We start from the raw sequence: 13,036 nt of genomic DNA, 5'->3' as shown, positions 1-13,036 counted from the left end.
AAATATTGGCTATATTCTCTCTGCTGTGCATTATATCCCTGTAGCTCATTTATACAAAGGAGTCTGTACCTCTTAATCCTCATACCCCATTCACTCTCTTCCCCCTTTCTTCTCCCCACTTTATAGTTTGCTTGCTATATCTGTGAGATTGCTTCTTTATACTCATTTGTTTGTTTTATTTCTTAGACTTCAAATATAAGTGACAACATACAGTATTTGTCTTTTTCTGTCTGACTTATTTCAGCAAGCATAATATCATTTGCAACAACAGATATGGACCTGGAAGGTATTATGCCAAATATGTTTTCTAATAGCTGCAACTATAATGAATAAAATTATAATCAATAGTAAAATAGAAAAAAAAAACAGATAAACATATTCATTCAATGTGTGATATACAGCAACAAGAGAAAAAAATAGCTGTTACTATTCACAATATGTATGGATCTCCTAATAATGTTGAAAGAACTTAAAGATAAAAAGAATACATGATAATTAGCTCCATTTATATAAGTTCAAAAACAGACAAAACTATTGTGTTAGAAGTAGTGATTGTCAGGGGCTGCTGACAGTTGTCACAGTCTGGCAGCTTTAGTATTTCTATATTTTACTTTTTGATCTGGATCTAAGTATTAATTATACTGGTCTGTTCACTTGAATATTGAGCATATTATTTATTATGTATATAATATGTTTATTTATAAATATATATATTTGTACACAATATATTGGACTTCCCTGGTGGCTCAGATGGTAAAGTGTCTGTCTACAATGCGGGAGACCCGAGTTCAGTCCCTGGGTTGGGAAGATCCCCTGGAGAGGGAAATGGCAATCCACTCCAGTACTATTGCCTGGAAAATCCCATGAACAGAGGAGCCTGGTAGGCTACATACAGTCCATGGGGTCGCAAAGAGTCGGACATGACTGAGCGACTTCACTCACTCACTCACTCACTCACACAATATATTATATATAAAAGTTCAGTTAAGGTACAAATGAACCTTTCTGTTCATTAGCTCTTCAACCTTCTATTTCAAAATGGATGCTACACTTTCTTAACCAGAAGGCAGAGTCACGCTGGGTTGCAGCCTCCTGCATAGGCTTAGGGGCCCAGGTCGCCCTTACTGAAGAGCACACAGCATCCGGAGTCTGGACCCAGGGCTCTCCCAGCCGCCCGCCTCCTGCAGTGTGCGTGGCCGTGAGGCGCCTCCTCGCGCTCCCCAACCGTCCTGTAGGCAAGCCAACGGCCGTCATTCGGCCGCCATCCAGGACATTAAGCCATGTTGTGCCTTCTGTCTCTGCTCCTGGGGCTCACAGGGCTTCAGACAGACGACAGTAAGTACAAAATCCCTCTTGTGACCTGTTGGGAATGTCAGGGCTCCCTTCCGTTTCCCTCTTAAGAGGCCGGCTGTCTCTGTGAAAATGCTTTCTTGACGGGAGCTCCAACTATGTAAGTCTGAAAACACTCTCGCATTGCCTCCTTCCCCAGTCAAAATCCACTTTGGTTGCGAGGGTCTTGACCACTTGTCTTGAGACCGTAGTAAATATGTGCGATGCCGATGCCGGGGCTGGAGCACATGCCTTAAGATGATCTCTGGGTTCTGTTTTTGGAAAGTCCAAAGGATCTGACTTTCTTTGTTCTAATAATGCTTGGACCTATTGCCTCAGGGTTACCGGAACCTGCCCACAGGGCAATATTCCTAAAGCAGCATACTTATTTCTCTTGAAAAGATTTGTAATTCTAGAAAAAGTGGATATTGAGGGTATTTGAAAAGAGAGCAGAAATGAGGGGTAGCATGTAGAATATTATGGGTTTAGATGAGGAAATAAATAATGACGGAAGCTGTGAGGTGATGGAGGTTGCCCCAGTAAAACATTTTGAACCTTGCAGATTCTGAAAGACTACGTGTGCAGTTTACAGTTCCGGAGAAAATACGGTCAACATCAAGTGGAGGAGTAGAAACACATGTAATTAAAGCACTAACATTTTCCACGAACTAAAAAAAAAAAGCATGTGAATATTTTGTTCCTAATAAGTAAACCTGGTGTTTTTCATCCTTGCAAACTTCCTGAATTTATTTATCCCTAATTTTTCTTAAGCGAAAAAGCCCTTTTGAAAATGAACCAAGATTAATGGTGTTTCATAGAAATATGGTGAAGTGATGCTTATATTAAAGTCCCAAGGCCCATCTTCTAAATGTTTCCCTTTTGAGTGTCTGAATAATCTCTGACTTGATCCATTTAGAGTCTCTTGACCCTCACTCACCATGCAAGATTTGGAGGATTTTTAGTTGTTGTTTAGTAAACCTTATATCATTGCATCCTTATATGCAATGATAAGCATTTGATTTAATGAAATGTTACGTGAATAATTTTTACATCTTGATTGCAAACATGTTAATCATTAAGAATTGTTTTCATGCCATCTTAGTTTGTCTTGGTTCAGGTATTAGTTTTCTCTTTTTTATTCTTTGAATCAATTAGAAAGATTCTTATCTTTTTTTTTTATTAATTTCCAGAATAATTTCTAAAGAAATGAAGTATGATTTTTGAAACACTACACCTGAATCTTCTTTTTGATTGAGTAGTAAATGTTTAATTTGAATGCAAATACTTACTTAGTAACTACTTACTGCTCACCCTAACAAATATTACAAGCTTAAAATTGTCAATACATAATTTATAAGGGAATATGTATTTAATGAAAACTTTAAATTATTTAAATAGAAAACAAGACATTTAATAGCATTTAAAGAGTGTTTTATCTTTTATGAAAAAAATCTGTGGGATTACTTGGTCATATTAGAAAATATACACAGAATCTACTTAAGAGGAAACTGTCTTTAACCAGGTTTCACCAGATTCTATGACAGTAATTCCCATAAGAGAAGCAGAAAAAAAATCTTTCCTCAACTGTCACATTCATGAGGGAAAATTTTTGACTATTTTGTTAATATATCTAATTCCAATGCCTAGAACAGTAATGAATACATAACAAGGGATTAAAAGTATTTTTGAACTGATGAGGTTATCATACCTACTGATTTCAAAAATGCTACAAACACAGTATTCAATGTGTTATATTTATAATTATTATAATTAAGGCATTATCATAAGAGAATATTTAGTCTTAAAAAGACTAAAAGATTTTTAAAATAACTGAGTGGAATTTCTATGTGAAAGATGTGTGTAAAATCAAGAATTAACGTGATCCCATGGACTGTAGCCTACCAGGCTCCTCTGTCCATGGGATTTTCCAGGCAAGAATACTGGAGTGGGTCGCCATTTCCTTCTCCAGGATCATAAGAGAATATTCAACTTAAAAAGACTAAAAGATTTTAAAAATAACTGAGTGGAATTTCTATGTGAAAGATATGTGTGTAAAATCGAGAATTAACAGTAGACCAGAAACAGCAGAAGAAATAAACAGATACAACATATAAATGGCTAAACAAAAAAGGGAGAATTAGAGACTTATAGATACAGAATAATTAGAATTCCTGGAAAGAGAGAGAAAAAGTCTGGAGAAGATACATTAAACATAGATGAACTGAGATCAGGTATCACAACACAGAATAAATGCAGTTTATTAGAAATTAGGTTACATTAACACTTTCAGATTACAAGAGAAGAAAATATTTTAAATAATGTACTTTAGCAGGTAGACATTGAAACTGAGACAAGAACAACATAAAAGCAGGAACTGGTGAAAAGTATGAATATGTATAACTCAAAATAAATTGAATATACAATTGTAATTGTAACAAATAAAAGAATACAAAGCATACATATGTCTTGATACAATGGTGAATTAAATTTTAAATTAAACTTTAAAATTTGATTAAGTTTATCAGAAATCACATACATTTCAAATTGGGTTTTAAAATATATACCTACAAGAGGAACACCTAAATCACAAGGGAGCAGAAAGGTCTAGCACAAAAATAAGAAAAATTGTACAAAGCAAATAATAAAGTTAGCATTTACTATACAACCATTATTTATCAGGCAAAATTTATCAATATTAACAAACTCAATGAATATTGCATTCAAACTTGGAACAGATTTTTATAAAATCTGTAAATATTAAATATGTGCAGTTAATTCTTTGCTATACTACATAAATTTTCAATTGAGTAGTTATATTATTTTAAGTACAAATTTTGCAATGACTTCATTATTAAACAAACACACTATGGATTAAAATGATCAGTGTTTTAGGTTCTATCTTATTGGCTAAACATTAAAAATTTAAAAAAAACTATACAAATGAAGCAAATATTTTAATATTTGATTCCATTGGAATAAGTCAATATTAAATTATAAATTGTCCTCTTTTATGTTATTAGTGTGCTTTAGGATGTGATTATTGGTAGCATAAAAGGTAGTTTTCCTTTATAACATTTTTCTCACTTTTTTTTTGCCTTTTTAATCCACTCTCCTGCCAGGTATCTTACAACATTTTAATTGAAGGGAAAACGTACACTGTGAACCTAATGCAAAAGTAGGTGACCTACATTATTTTATCACCTTTTCTTTGTTCTATTTATAATTACTATTTATATTTATTCAGAAAGTAATTATTTTGCATTCTTTAATATTTTCAGTTGCTGGATATTTGTCTCTTATTTTATGCTTCAGGACAATCTTTTAAGCATATATATTAATTATCTTGAACTTTTCATTAATACATAAATATGACTTGTTTTCAAGTTATCATATTCAACTATACTTGAAAGAACATAGTGGATTTTTGAGTGGAAAGAACAGTGATTTTTAAATTATAGATCAGAATGTATTAAGGACTTGGAATGTAACTGTAATTACCCAAACTCAATCCCATACAAGCTGAGGAAATTAGTTTTTAAAAAAGCACACCATATTTGGGAATAAGGAAAAATCAAAACTGTAGTGTTCTTTTTTTTCTATGGGTCCTTAAAAGTTTTAGTCAGTCTGTCTCTTTATATTATCTTCATCAAGAATATTCTGGCTTTTCTTACCACTTCCATTTTCATATATTTTACAAAAAACTCTTCCACAAAGAAATGTCCATAGATATTGATTGTGACTTCATTGAATCTACATAGTACTTTCAGAGGAATTTTTCCTGTCATTCCCTTTCAATTTTTTATTCAGTCAGGAATTTTTTTAATTGAGTCTGAAACTCTTTTAATGCAATTCAAATTATTATTTTGTTTGTAGGTATTATTATTTTCATATTTTAAAAGAAATCTTTGTCTCCATAAAGTCATGAATTCAAGCTGCCACTTTTGTCTAATAGTTTTTATTGTTTTCACTTTCATACTCAACTCTAGGATTCATCCAGAATTGATGTTTGTGTGTTTTACGAGCATGGGAATCCAGATTTGAATTTTTTTTTATTAGCCTCCAATGAATCCAGCACATGCTACTGAAAAAATAATTTTCCCATTTCAGTGTAATGAAATGTTTGTCATAATTCAAAAGAGTGTTTATGATGGGGATCTGTTTCTGGACTATTTCCTCTAATTTTAGGTTTACTCCCAACCCCTATTTATCTGTACAGATATCACACAGTATTAAGTACTGTACTAAGTCTAGCTGTGTTCAACAATTTTAAGATGCTCTTGTTTTCCTTGATCCTTTGACTTTCTATATTACGTCTGAAGATTTTCCATATTACGTCTGAAGTCATTTTTGTCTTTTGTACATTTTATTTTATATTCCTTTTTCATTTGTTGTCTCCACTTTAATGAATCTATTGTTTTATATGATACCATTTTCTCTCAGTTAAATTCTTGTTATATATCTTTTTACTATTCTTTAGTAGTTTCTCTAGACTATCATATTAGTTCCTGAATTATTGAATCTAATATAAATTATTCCTTTTACAAGTTACTCTATATTGCTGGGGGCTTCCTTGGTGTCTCAGATGGTAAAGAATTTGCCTGCAATGCAGGAGACCCTGGTTCAATCTTTGGGTTGCAAAGACCCCCCTGGGAAAAAATGGCTACCCACTCCAGTGTTCTTGCCTGGAGAATTCCATGGACAGAGGAGCCTAAGTGGGCTGCAGTCTGTGGAATCAAAGAGTCAGACACAACTGAGGAACTAACATACATTGTTAGATCATTAAGCCACTTTCATTTCACTTGTCTTCTACTTTTTCATTATTTTTCTCCTATGCTTTTAAGCCCCAATGTACTATTAGAATTATTCTTGTACAGTCAATGTCCCTTTATAATTAAGCATGAATTTACCCATTCTGGTGCTCTTCGTTTTTCCTACATTTGTTTCTATCTGCAGTTAGTTTCTTTATGTCTCAGGAACTCTCTTCACTTCTATTGTAGGTCTGCTTGTTTTTGATTAGCTTGCATTCAGTGTTAAACATTAGCTTTATTCTTTTTCTTACTTTAAATATTTCAATTTATTGTATATCAAATTTACTTAAGTTGAAAATACACAAAAATGATTATATATATATATATATAAAGTAAAAGATTTAGAAAGACGCTCACAAAAAAAGTTCACAGTAAAATTCCTGAGCGTGAGATTGCAAGTGATTTTTTGTTCTATGTACATTTACGCATTTTTCTAAATTTTCTAGAACACATACATACAGTTTCCTGTGTCACTTGTAACTAATCACCACAAATGAAGTGGATTACAACAACAGAAATTTATGGCCTCACATTTTTGGAGTCCAGAATTCTGAAATTAGTATCACTGAGACAAAATGAAGATGTCAGCAGGACTAGGCTCCCTGGGCATTATGAGGCATAGCGTGTCTTCCACGCCTCCCTGCTTCTGATGGTTGCCAGCTTTCCTTGGCCTGTGACCTTATCATTTGAATCTTCAGGATCAGCATCTTTCAGATCTCTGCTCCATCTTCACCTCACCTTTCTCTTTGTGGACAAAAGGGGGAAAAAAAATAGATGAATTGAGAGAGTAGCAGTGAAACTTATGCACTACCATGTGTGAAACAAATAGCTAGTGGGAAGCTGCCGTGTAGCACAGAGAGCTCAGCCTGGTGCTCTGTGACGACCTGGATGATGGGCTGGAAGGGGCTCAAGGGGGGCTTTCAGGAGGGAGAGGGATATATGTGTCCTTATGGCTGATTCACATTGTACATCAGAAGCCAACCCAACATTGTAAAGTAATTATCCTCCAATTAAAAATAAATCTTAAAAAATCAAAAAATGAAAGAAGATAATTTTTATGTGAGTATAGTTGGTTTACAATATTGTGTTAGTTTCTATTGTACGACGAAGTGAATCAGCCATACGTATACATATATCCCCTCTTTTTCAGATTTCCTTCCCATGTAGGCCACCACAGAGCACTGAGTAGTTAGTTCCCTGGGCTATACAGTAGGTTCTCATCAGTTATCTATTTTATACATGGTGACAACAGTGTATGTACATCCATCCCAGTCTCCTAAATCATTCCACCCCTCTTTTCCCTCTTGGTGTTCATATGTACATTTTTCTTTTTTTTCTTCAACTGTGTCTAACCTTATTCTTAATAACATTTTTGCTGAAATAACTTCTGGGATGACCTTTTTAAAATGACTTTTGTCCTTTAAAAGTATTTCATTGTCTTCTGGCTTTCTTTCTTCATTTGTATTGACAACGTAAGCTCTCAGTCTTACTGCCCTTTAGTTTGGTTTAAAACCTTTAAAACCTGAGCCTCCATGCTCCAGATGGGAATTTAGCCTGAAAAGGAGAGGAGGGAGAGGGAGAAAGAGAGAGAGAGATTTGACACGGGGGAAACCAGTCTTTCCAGTGGTTCTACAGCCTTTAAAACTAGTAATGTAGGTGTAATTTTCTCTGCTTTTATCATGCTTGAATAAAATAGTATTTATTGAGTCTATACCATCAATTTTGAAAAAAAAAATTGATCTTATTTTCAGAGATTTAAATTTAGCTCCTTGGCTACTCTGTGCAACTTCAAAATTTGGCAACTGATTTTACAGGGAAAGAAGCTATGTGTTTGATACAACTTAAATATTCATATGTTTATTCCAGAACTGCATGTCCACCAAAAGTTCTGCTGGTTTCTAGACTCCTCAGTAATAGCTTCCTCCCTCGGCCAAGCATAGATATATGACTTCTTTCTTTGCCAAAAAGAAAAAAACAGTACCTGCATATCACTGGCTAAGTCTCTTCATAGGGCTTTCAACCCAGAATCTGTGCATTCCCTAGAACTCCCCTCCATTATGTGTTACTTTCTTTTTTTGCTACAGGAAAGAGAAAAATTTTATCCTGCTTGTCAGTCCTTTGGCTCTTTGAACTTTTGCTTTAACAAATCCAGACTGCCGTGACAGTCACCAATCTTTATACTATACATATTGGGAAAATGAAAATGAAATACCTACACCTACCTTTTCTTTTTATAGAGACTTTTAACATCCTCTTCCCATGTCTACAAATCATGCATTTTAAAGTGACTTCATGTCATGTTAGTTCAATATTTGTTGGCTGTTATTTTCCAGATATTTTTAAAGAGCTTGAATTACATGAGTAAACGAAATGCAGATGAATTTTATATTATCAGATGAGACTAATAATAATGTGATTTAAAAAGGGGGATTAGAAAGAATATTAGAAAGTGACACATGCTTAAGCAAAATTATAGAGCGAAGTAAGAAGTGTCATCTGAAAACCATATGCTTCGATAATTGGGAAAGTTGCCGAATTTTATAAACTTGTCAAGAGAAGCCTCAGGGAGAGGAGATGAGGGTATATAAGCAAAGACTTGAAGTAGGTGAGACAACCAGCTATGTTGAAAAACATCCCAGGAAGAGGCAACAGCTAGTGCAAATACCCTGAGATGAAAGTTTTCCCATTGTGTTTGAAAAACAGCAGGGAGGACAGTGTGACAGTAAGGTGAATGAGGAGAGGTCTGAAGACTAGAAATTTTGAGCCAAATTAGAACTGTGTGTGTGTCTGTGTCTGTGTGTGTGTGTGTTGTGTGTGTGTGTGTGTGTGTTAGTCACTCAGTTGTGTCCGACTCTCTGTGACCCCATGGACTGCAGCCCACCAGGCTCCTCTGTCCATGGAATTCTCCAGGCAAGAACACTGGAGTGGCTTGCCACTTCCTTCTCCAAAATTAGAACTAAATTCTTGTATTCAGAGAATCTGTCTCCTTTCTCTCCCTTTCTCTCTCTCTGTCTCTCTTCCTATCTATACTAAATATAATGAAAGAAATATCTTTGCAAAATAAAATCTAGGAAACACATTTTCCCTTAGATACGTATTTAACTTTCTATGAAAATCTTCCTTTACAGAGCTTTCTTACCTCATAATTTTAGAGTTTATGGGTACAGTGGCACAGGAAGTATGAAACCTCTTGAACAACAGTTCCAGGTATGTTTCATTGTCTTTTTTGCCTTTATTATGTGAGCTTCTGTGACCGTCTTAATTAGGGTCCACACAGTGCTAGAATGTGAAGGGCTGGAGTTTTGTTTTGGCATAAATATAACCATTTCCTTTTGATGATGTATTTTCCGTTAGCTTTGTGACACAGGTGGTTAAACCGCTTATGACCGTGATGCGTTTAAGCTACTGTTTCATGATGCTGCACATGGATGTGGTAAAAGGGTTGAATATGGAGCGAGATACTTACAATGAGAGAACATGACTTGAGTCAAAAAAGCTAAATCTGGAAGAAAAGGAGAATGCAAAGACAGATTTATCTGAAGTATGTTCAGGGACCAAAGAAGTACACACATTACATTTCATGCACAATAAGGAATATACTAAGTGTTCATCTATTTGCAATATTCAGAGCTTCATTTAATAAAGCTTATGATTTGTTATAAAAATAATATAGAAGGATGCATAGAATTTCAGGGATTACCCATTCCTGAAATGCTGTTTTTCTGTTTTCCATTTACCATGCCTCACCAATACCTGAAACATATGGTGATATCTAGTCTCAGAGAAATCCACACAGAAATGGTTTTGAGCCAAGCCTTCAGTAGAAGAAGGTGGCCCAGGAAATGGGTTTTAAGATGGCAGGAGGCGTATCTCCATTCCCCATGGGGAATGGGTCTAGGACCAGTGACTCTGAGATAGCTAAGTATGTCCATAGTGTGAAACACCTGGGCAGGAACACAGCAAGCAGGAGAAGGATATGAGTGGGCCAGGTCATGAAAGATATGCTGCGCCATGGAAATCCATGTGGACTCCATCCCTGCTGACACAGGGAGCTGCTGGGGAAATATCAGCCAGAACTAGCCTAGCCATGTTCACACTCGCCAGTGGCTATTTCTGTTAGCAGTATAGAGGGTGAACCAGGGAAAGAAGTGGAAGGCCTTGCTAGCCTGGGAAAGCAGAAAAGAGATGACCACAAGTGCTGTGCACATGTGGCAACCGGGGAATGAAGAGGCTCGTCCAGTGCAGCCTCTAACACCCGCACCAGAAGGTCTGGTTAACTAAGGTGGTGACTGGTAAGACTGGATGAGCACCATCATCCTTAATCACTGCTTTCTCTTTCCCTGGTTTCAGTTACTTGCTGTCAGCCAGGTGGCACTAGTGGTAAAGAACCCGCCTATCAGTGTAGGAGATGCTGAAGATGTGGGTTCGATCCCTTGGTCGGGAAGACTTCCTAGAGATGTTCATGGCAACCCACTCCAGTATTCTTGCCTGAGAATCCCATGGACAGAGGAGCCTGGCGGGCTACATAGACCATGGGGTCACAAAGAGTCAAACACGACTGAGCGACTTAGCATGCACCAATACCTCTTTGATTTTTTTGTATGCAATCCTGATTTCTGTGTAGCAAATTATACCACTATGTTGAAGTGAAAGCATTTTTATAGACTAAGCTCTTAACAGGGAAAATAATAAATATGGTGTGTTCTTTAACTTTTGCCAAACAGAGTAGACAAATACATGTGAATCATCTATGGAGTTGGCTATACAAATGTATAAATAATGCATACTGTCTAGAAGTCTTGTGATATATACATTTATGCATATATACATATATAATATACTGTGTGGCATTTTGTGTGTGTGCATGTGTGTGTCAGTGTGGTAAAGGAGGGTGTGTGCATGCTCAATTATGTCCAACTCTTTGTGACCCCATCAACTGTAGCCTGCCCGGCTCCTCTGTCCATGGGATTCTCCAGGCAAGAATACTGGAGTGGGCTGTCATTTCATTCTCCAGGGATCGAACCCACATCTTTGCTGTCTCCTGCACTGGCAGGTATATTCTTTACTACTGAGCTACCTGGGAAACCTCGAGAGGGAGAGAGACACATCTAAAAAGAAAAAAATAGAAACAATAATATGCACGTGGCCACAATGTCCCACACCTACTTTTTATGTGATTCTATATACCGGACTATCCTAGTGGCTCAGATGGTAAAGCGTCTGTCTACAATGTGGGAGACCTGGGTTCGACCCCTGGGTCGGGAAGATTCCCTGGAGAAGGAAACGGCAACCCACTCCAGTACTCTTACCTAGAAAATCCCATGGATGGAGGAGCTTGGTGCAGCTACTGTCCATGGGGTCGCAAAGAGTTAAGCATGACTGAGCGACTTTACTTCACTTCATATACCTAACACCTAACTCTATTTCCTCCCTCCCCAGGAGATAGTCATGAAAGACAAATGTGTAATTAAAAAGACAAATCAAAAACTGTTTTAGTAATAACCTGAATGTAGTAAGTTATTGAATGCTGGCCTCAAATGCCATGTTGGCAAAGTATGTTTGCCAAAGCTTCAAGCCTATCTTCAGTGTAAGAAAAATCAGGAGAGTTTATTAAATTAGGTTAGAAGCATATAAATCTGTTTTTCATGAATTCCACAAATGATTTTCATCCCTTAAATCTTGCTAATTAAAGGCTTATCTACAAGAAACCAAATCAACCTACCAGACACAGAATTTGTTCCCTGATCATTTCAGTTCTTACTCAGTCATGTCCAACACTTTGTGACCTCATGAACTGCAGCATTCCAGGCTTCCCTGTCCGTCACCAACTCCCAGAGCCTACTCAAACTGGTGTCCATTGAGTGGGTGATGCCATCCAACCATCTCATCCTCTGTCGTCCCCTTCTCCTCCCACCTTCAATCTTTCCCAGCATCAGGATCTTTTCCAATGAGTCAGTTCTTTGCATCAGGTAGCCAAAGTATTGGTGTTTCAGCTTCAACATCAGTCCTTCCAATGAATATTCAGGACTGATCTCCTTTAGGATAGACTGGTTTGATCTCTTTGCAGTCTAAGGGACTCTCATGAGTCTTCTCCAACACCACAATTCAAAAGCATCAATTCTTCAGTGCTCAGCTTTCTTTATAATCCAACTCTCACATCCATACATGACTACTGGAAAAACCATAGCTTTGGCTAGACAGACCTTTGTCAGCAAAATAATGTCACTGCTTTTTAATATGCTGTCTAAGTTGGTCATCACAGGGTTGTTCCCCATGTCTGCAGCTTACTTTATGATCTCTTCAGGACAGAGAGATACTCATACTGGTTAAAAATAAAATTACAAGATGGCATAACAATCTGAAATATGTGTGCATATAAAAATAGATGTCAAACTATAGGAGGCAGAAATGGACAGAAATGAAAAAATAAATAATTAAATTATTATTATTGAAGATTTAGACTTTTCTCTCTATGGTGCCAGTGATAAAGAATCCACTTACCAATGCAGGAGACCCAAGAGACGAGGGTTTGATCCATGAGTCGGAAAGATCCCTGAAGTAGGAAATGGCAATCTGCTCCAGTGGTCTTACCTGGAGAATCCCCTGGACAGAGGAGCCTGACAGGCTACAGTCCATAGAGTCACAAAGAGTCAGACACAACTGAATACACGTGCCCACACAAACACACATACACACACACTCTCTCTCTCTCGATAATCAATAGGTGAAGTAGGAAGAAACTCAGCAAATATGTTGATGACTTGAGCAGAACTATAAATCAACTTGATCAAATCAAAATTTGTAGGAGACACACACAACAGCAACATTCTTACTGTTGCTAAGTTTATACACATTCATTTTGAGTGCTATTAGAAGACCAAACAAGGTATGGTAAAGGA

General features: G+C 36.5%; 1 protein-coding gene across 1 annotated transcript in view; it reads left to right on the top strand.

The window, feature by feature from the left end:
• The first annotated feature begins 1,280 nt into the window (after positions 1 to 1,280).
• Positions 1,281 to 13,036, top strand: part of LOC138430945 (disintegrin and metalloproteinase domain-containing protein 2) — a 124,036-nt gene continuing 112,280 nt past the window's right edge. Inside the window, exons 1-4 of the mRNA XM_069573002.1 lie at positions 1,281 to 1,335; positions 1,892 to 1,968; positions 4,449 to 4,504; positions 9,266 to 9,344. Of these exons, the coding sequence (XP_069429103.1) occupies positions 1,281 to 1,335; positions 1,892 to 1,968; positions 4,449 to 4,504; positions 9,266 to 9,344 (267 nt within the window). The remainder of the gene's footprint in view (positions 1,336 to 1,891; positions 1,969 to 4,448; positions 4,505 to 9,265; positions 9,345 to 13,036) is intronic.

This window comes from Ovis canadensis, chromosome 26 (assembly GCF_042477335.2).
Source record: "Ovis canadensis isolate MfBH-ARS-UI-01 breed Bighorn chromosome 26, ARS-UI_OviCan_v2, whole genome shotgun sequence".
In the NCBI taxonomy this organism is placed as follows: domain Eukaryota; kingdom Metazoa; phylum Chordata; class Mammalia; order Artiodactyla; family Bovidae; genus Ovis; species Ovis canadensis.
The sequence above is the reverse complement of the archived record's forward strand: the minus strand, read 5'-3'. Positions and strand labels throughout refer to the sequence as shown.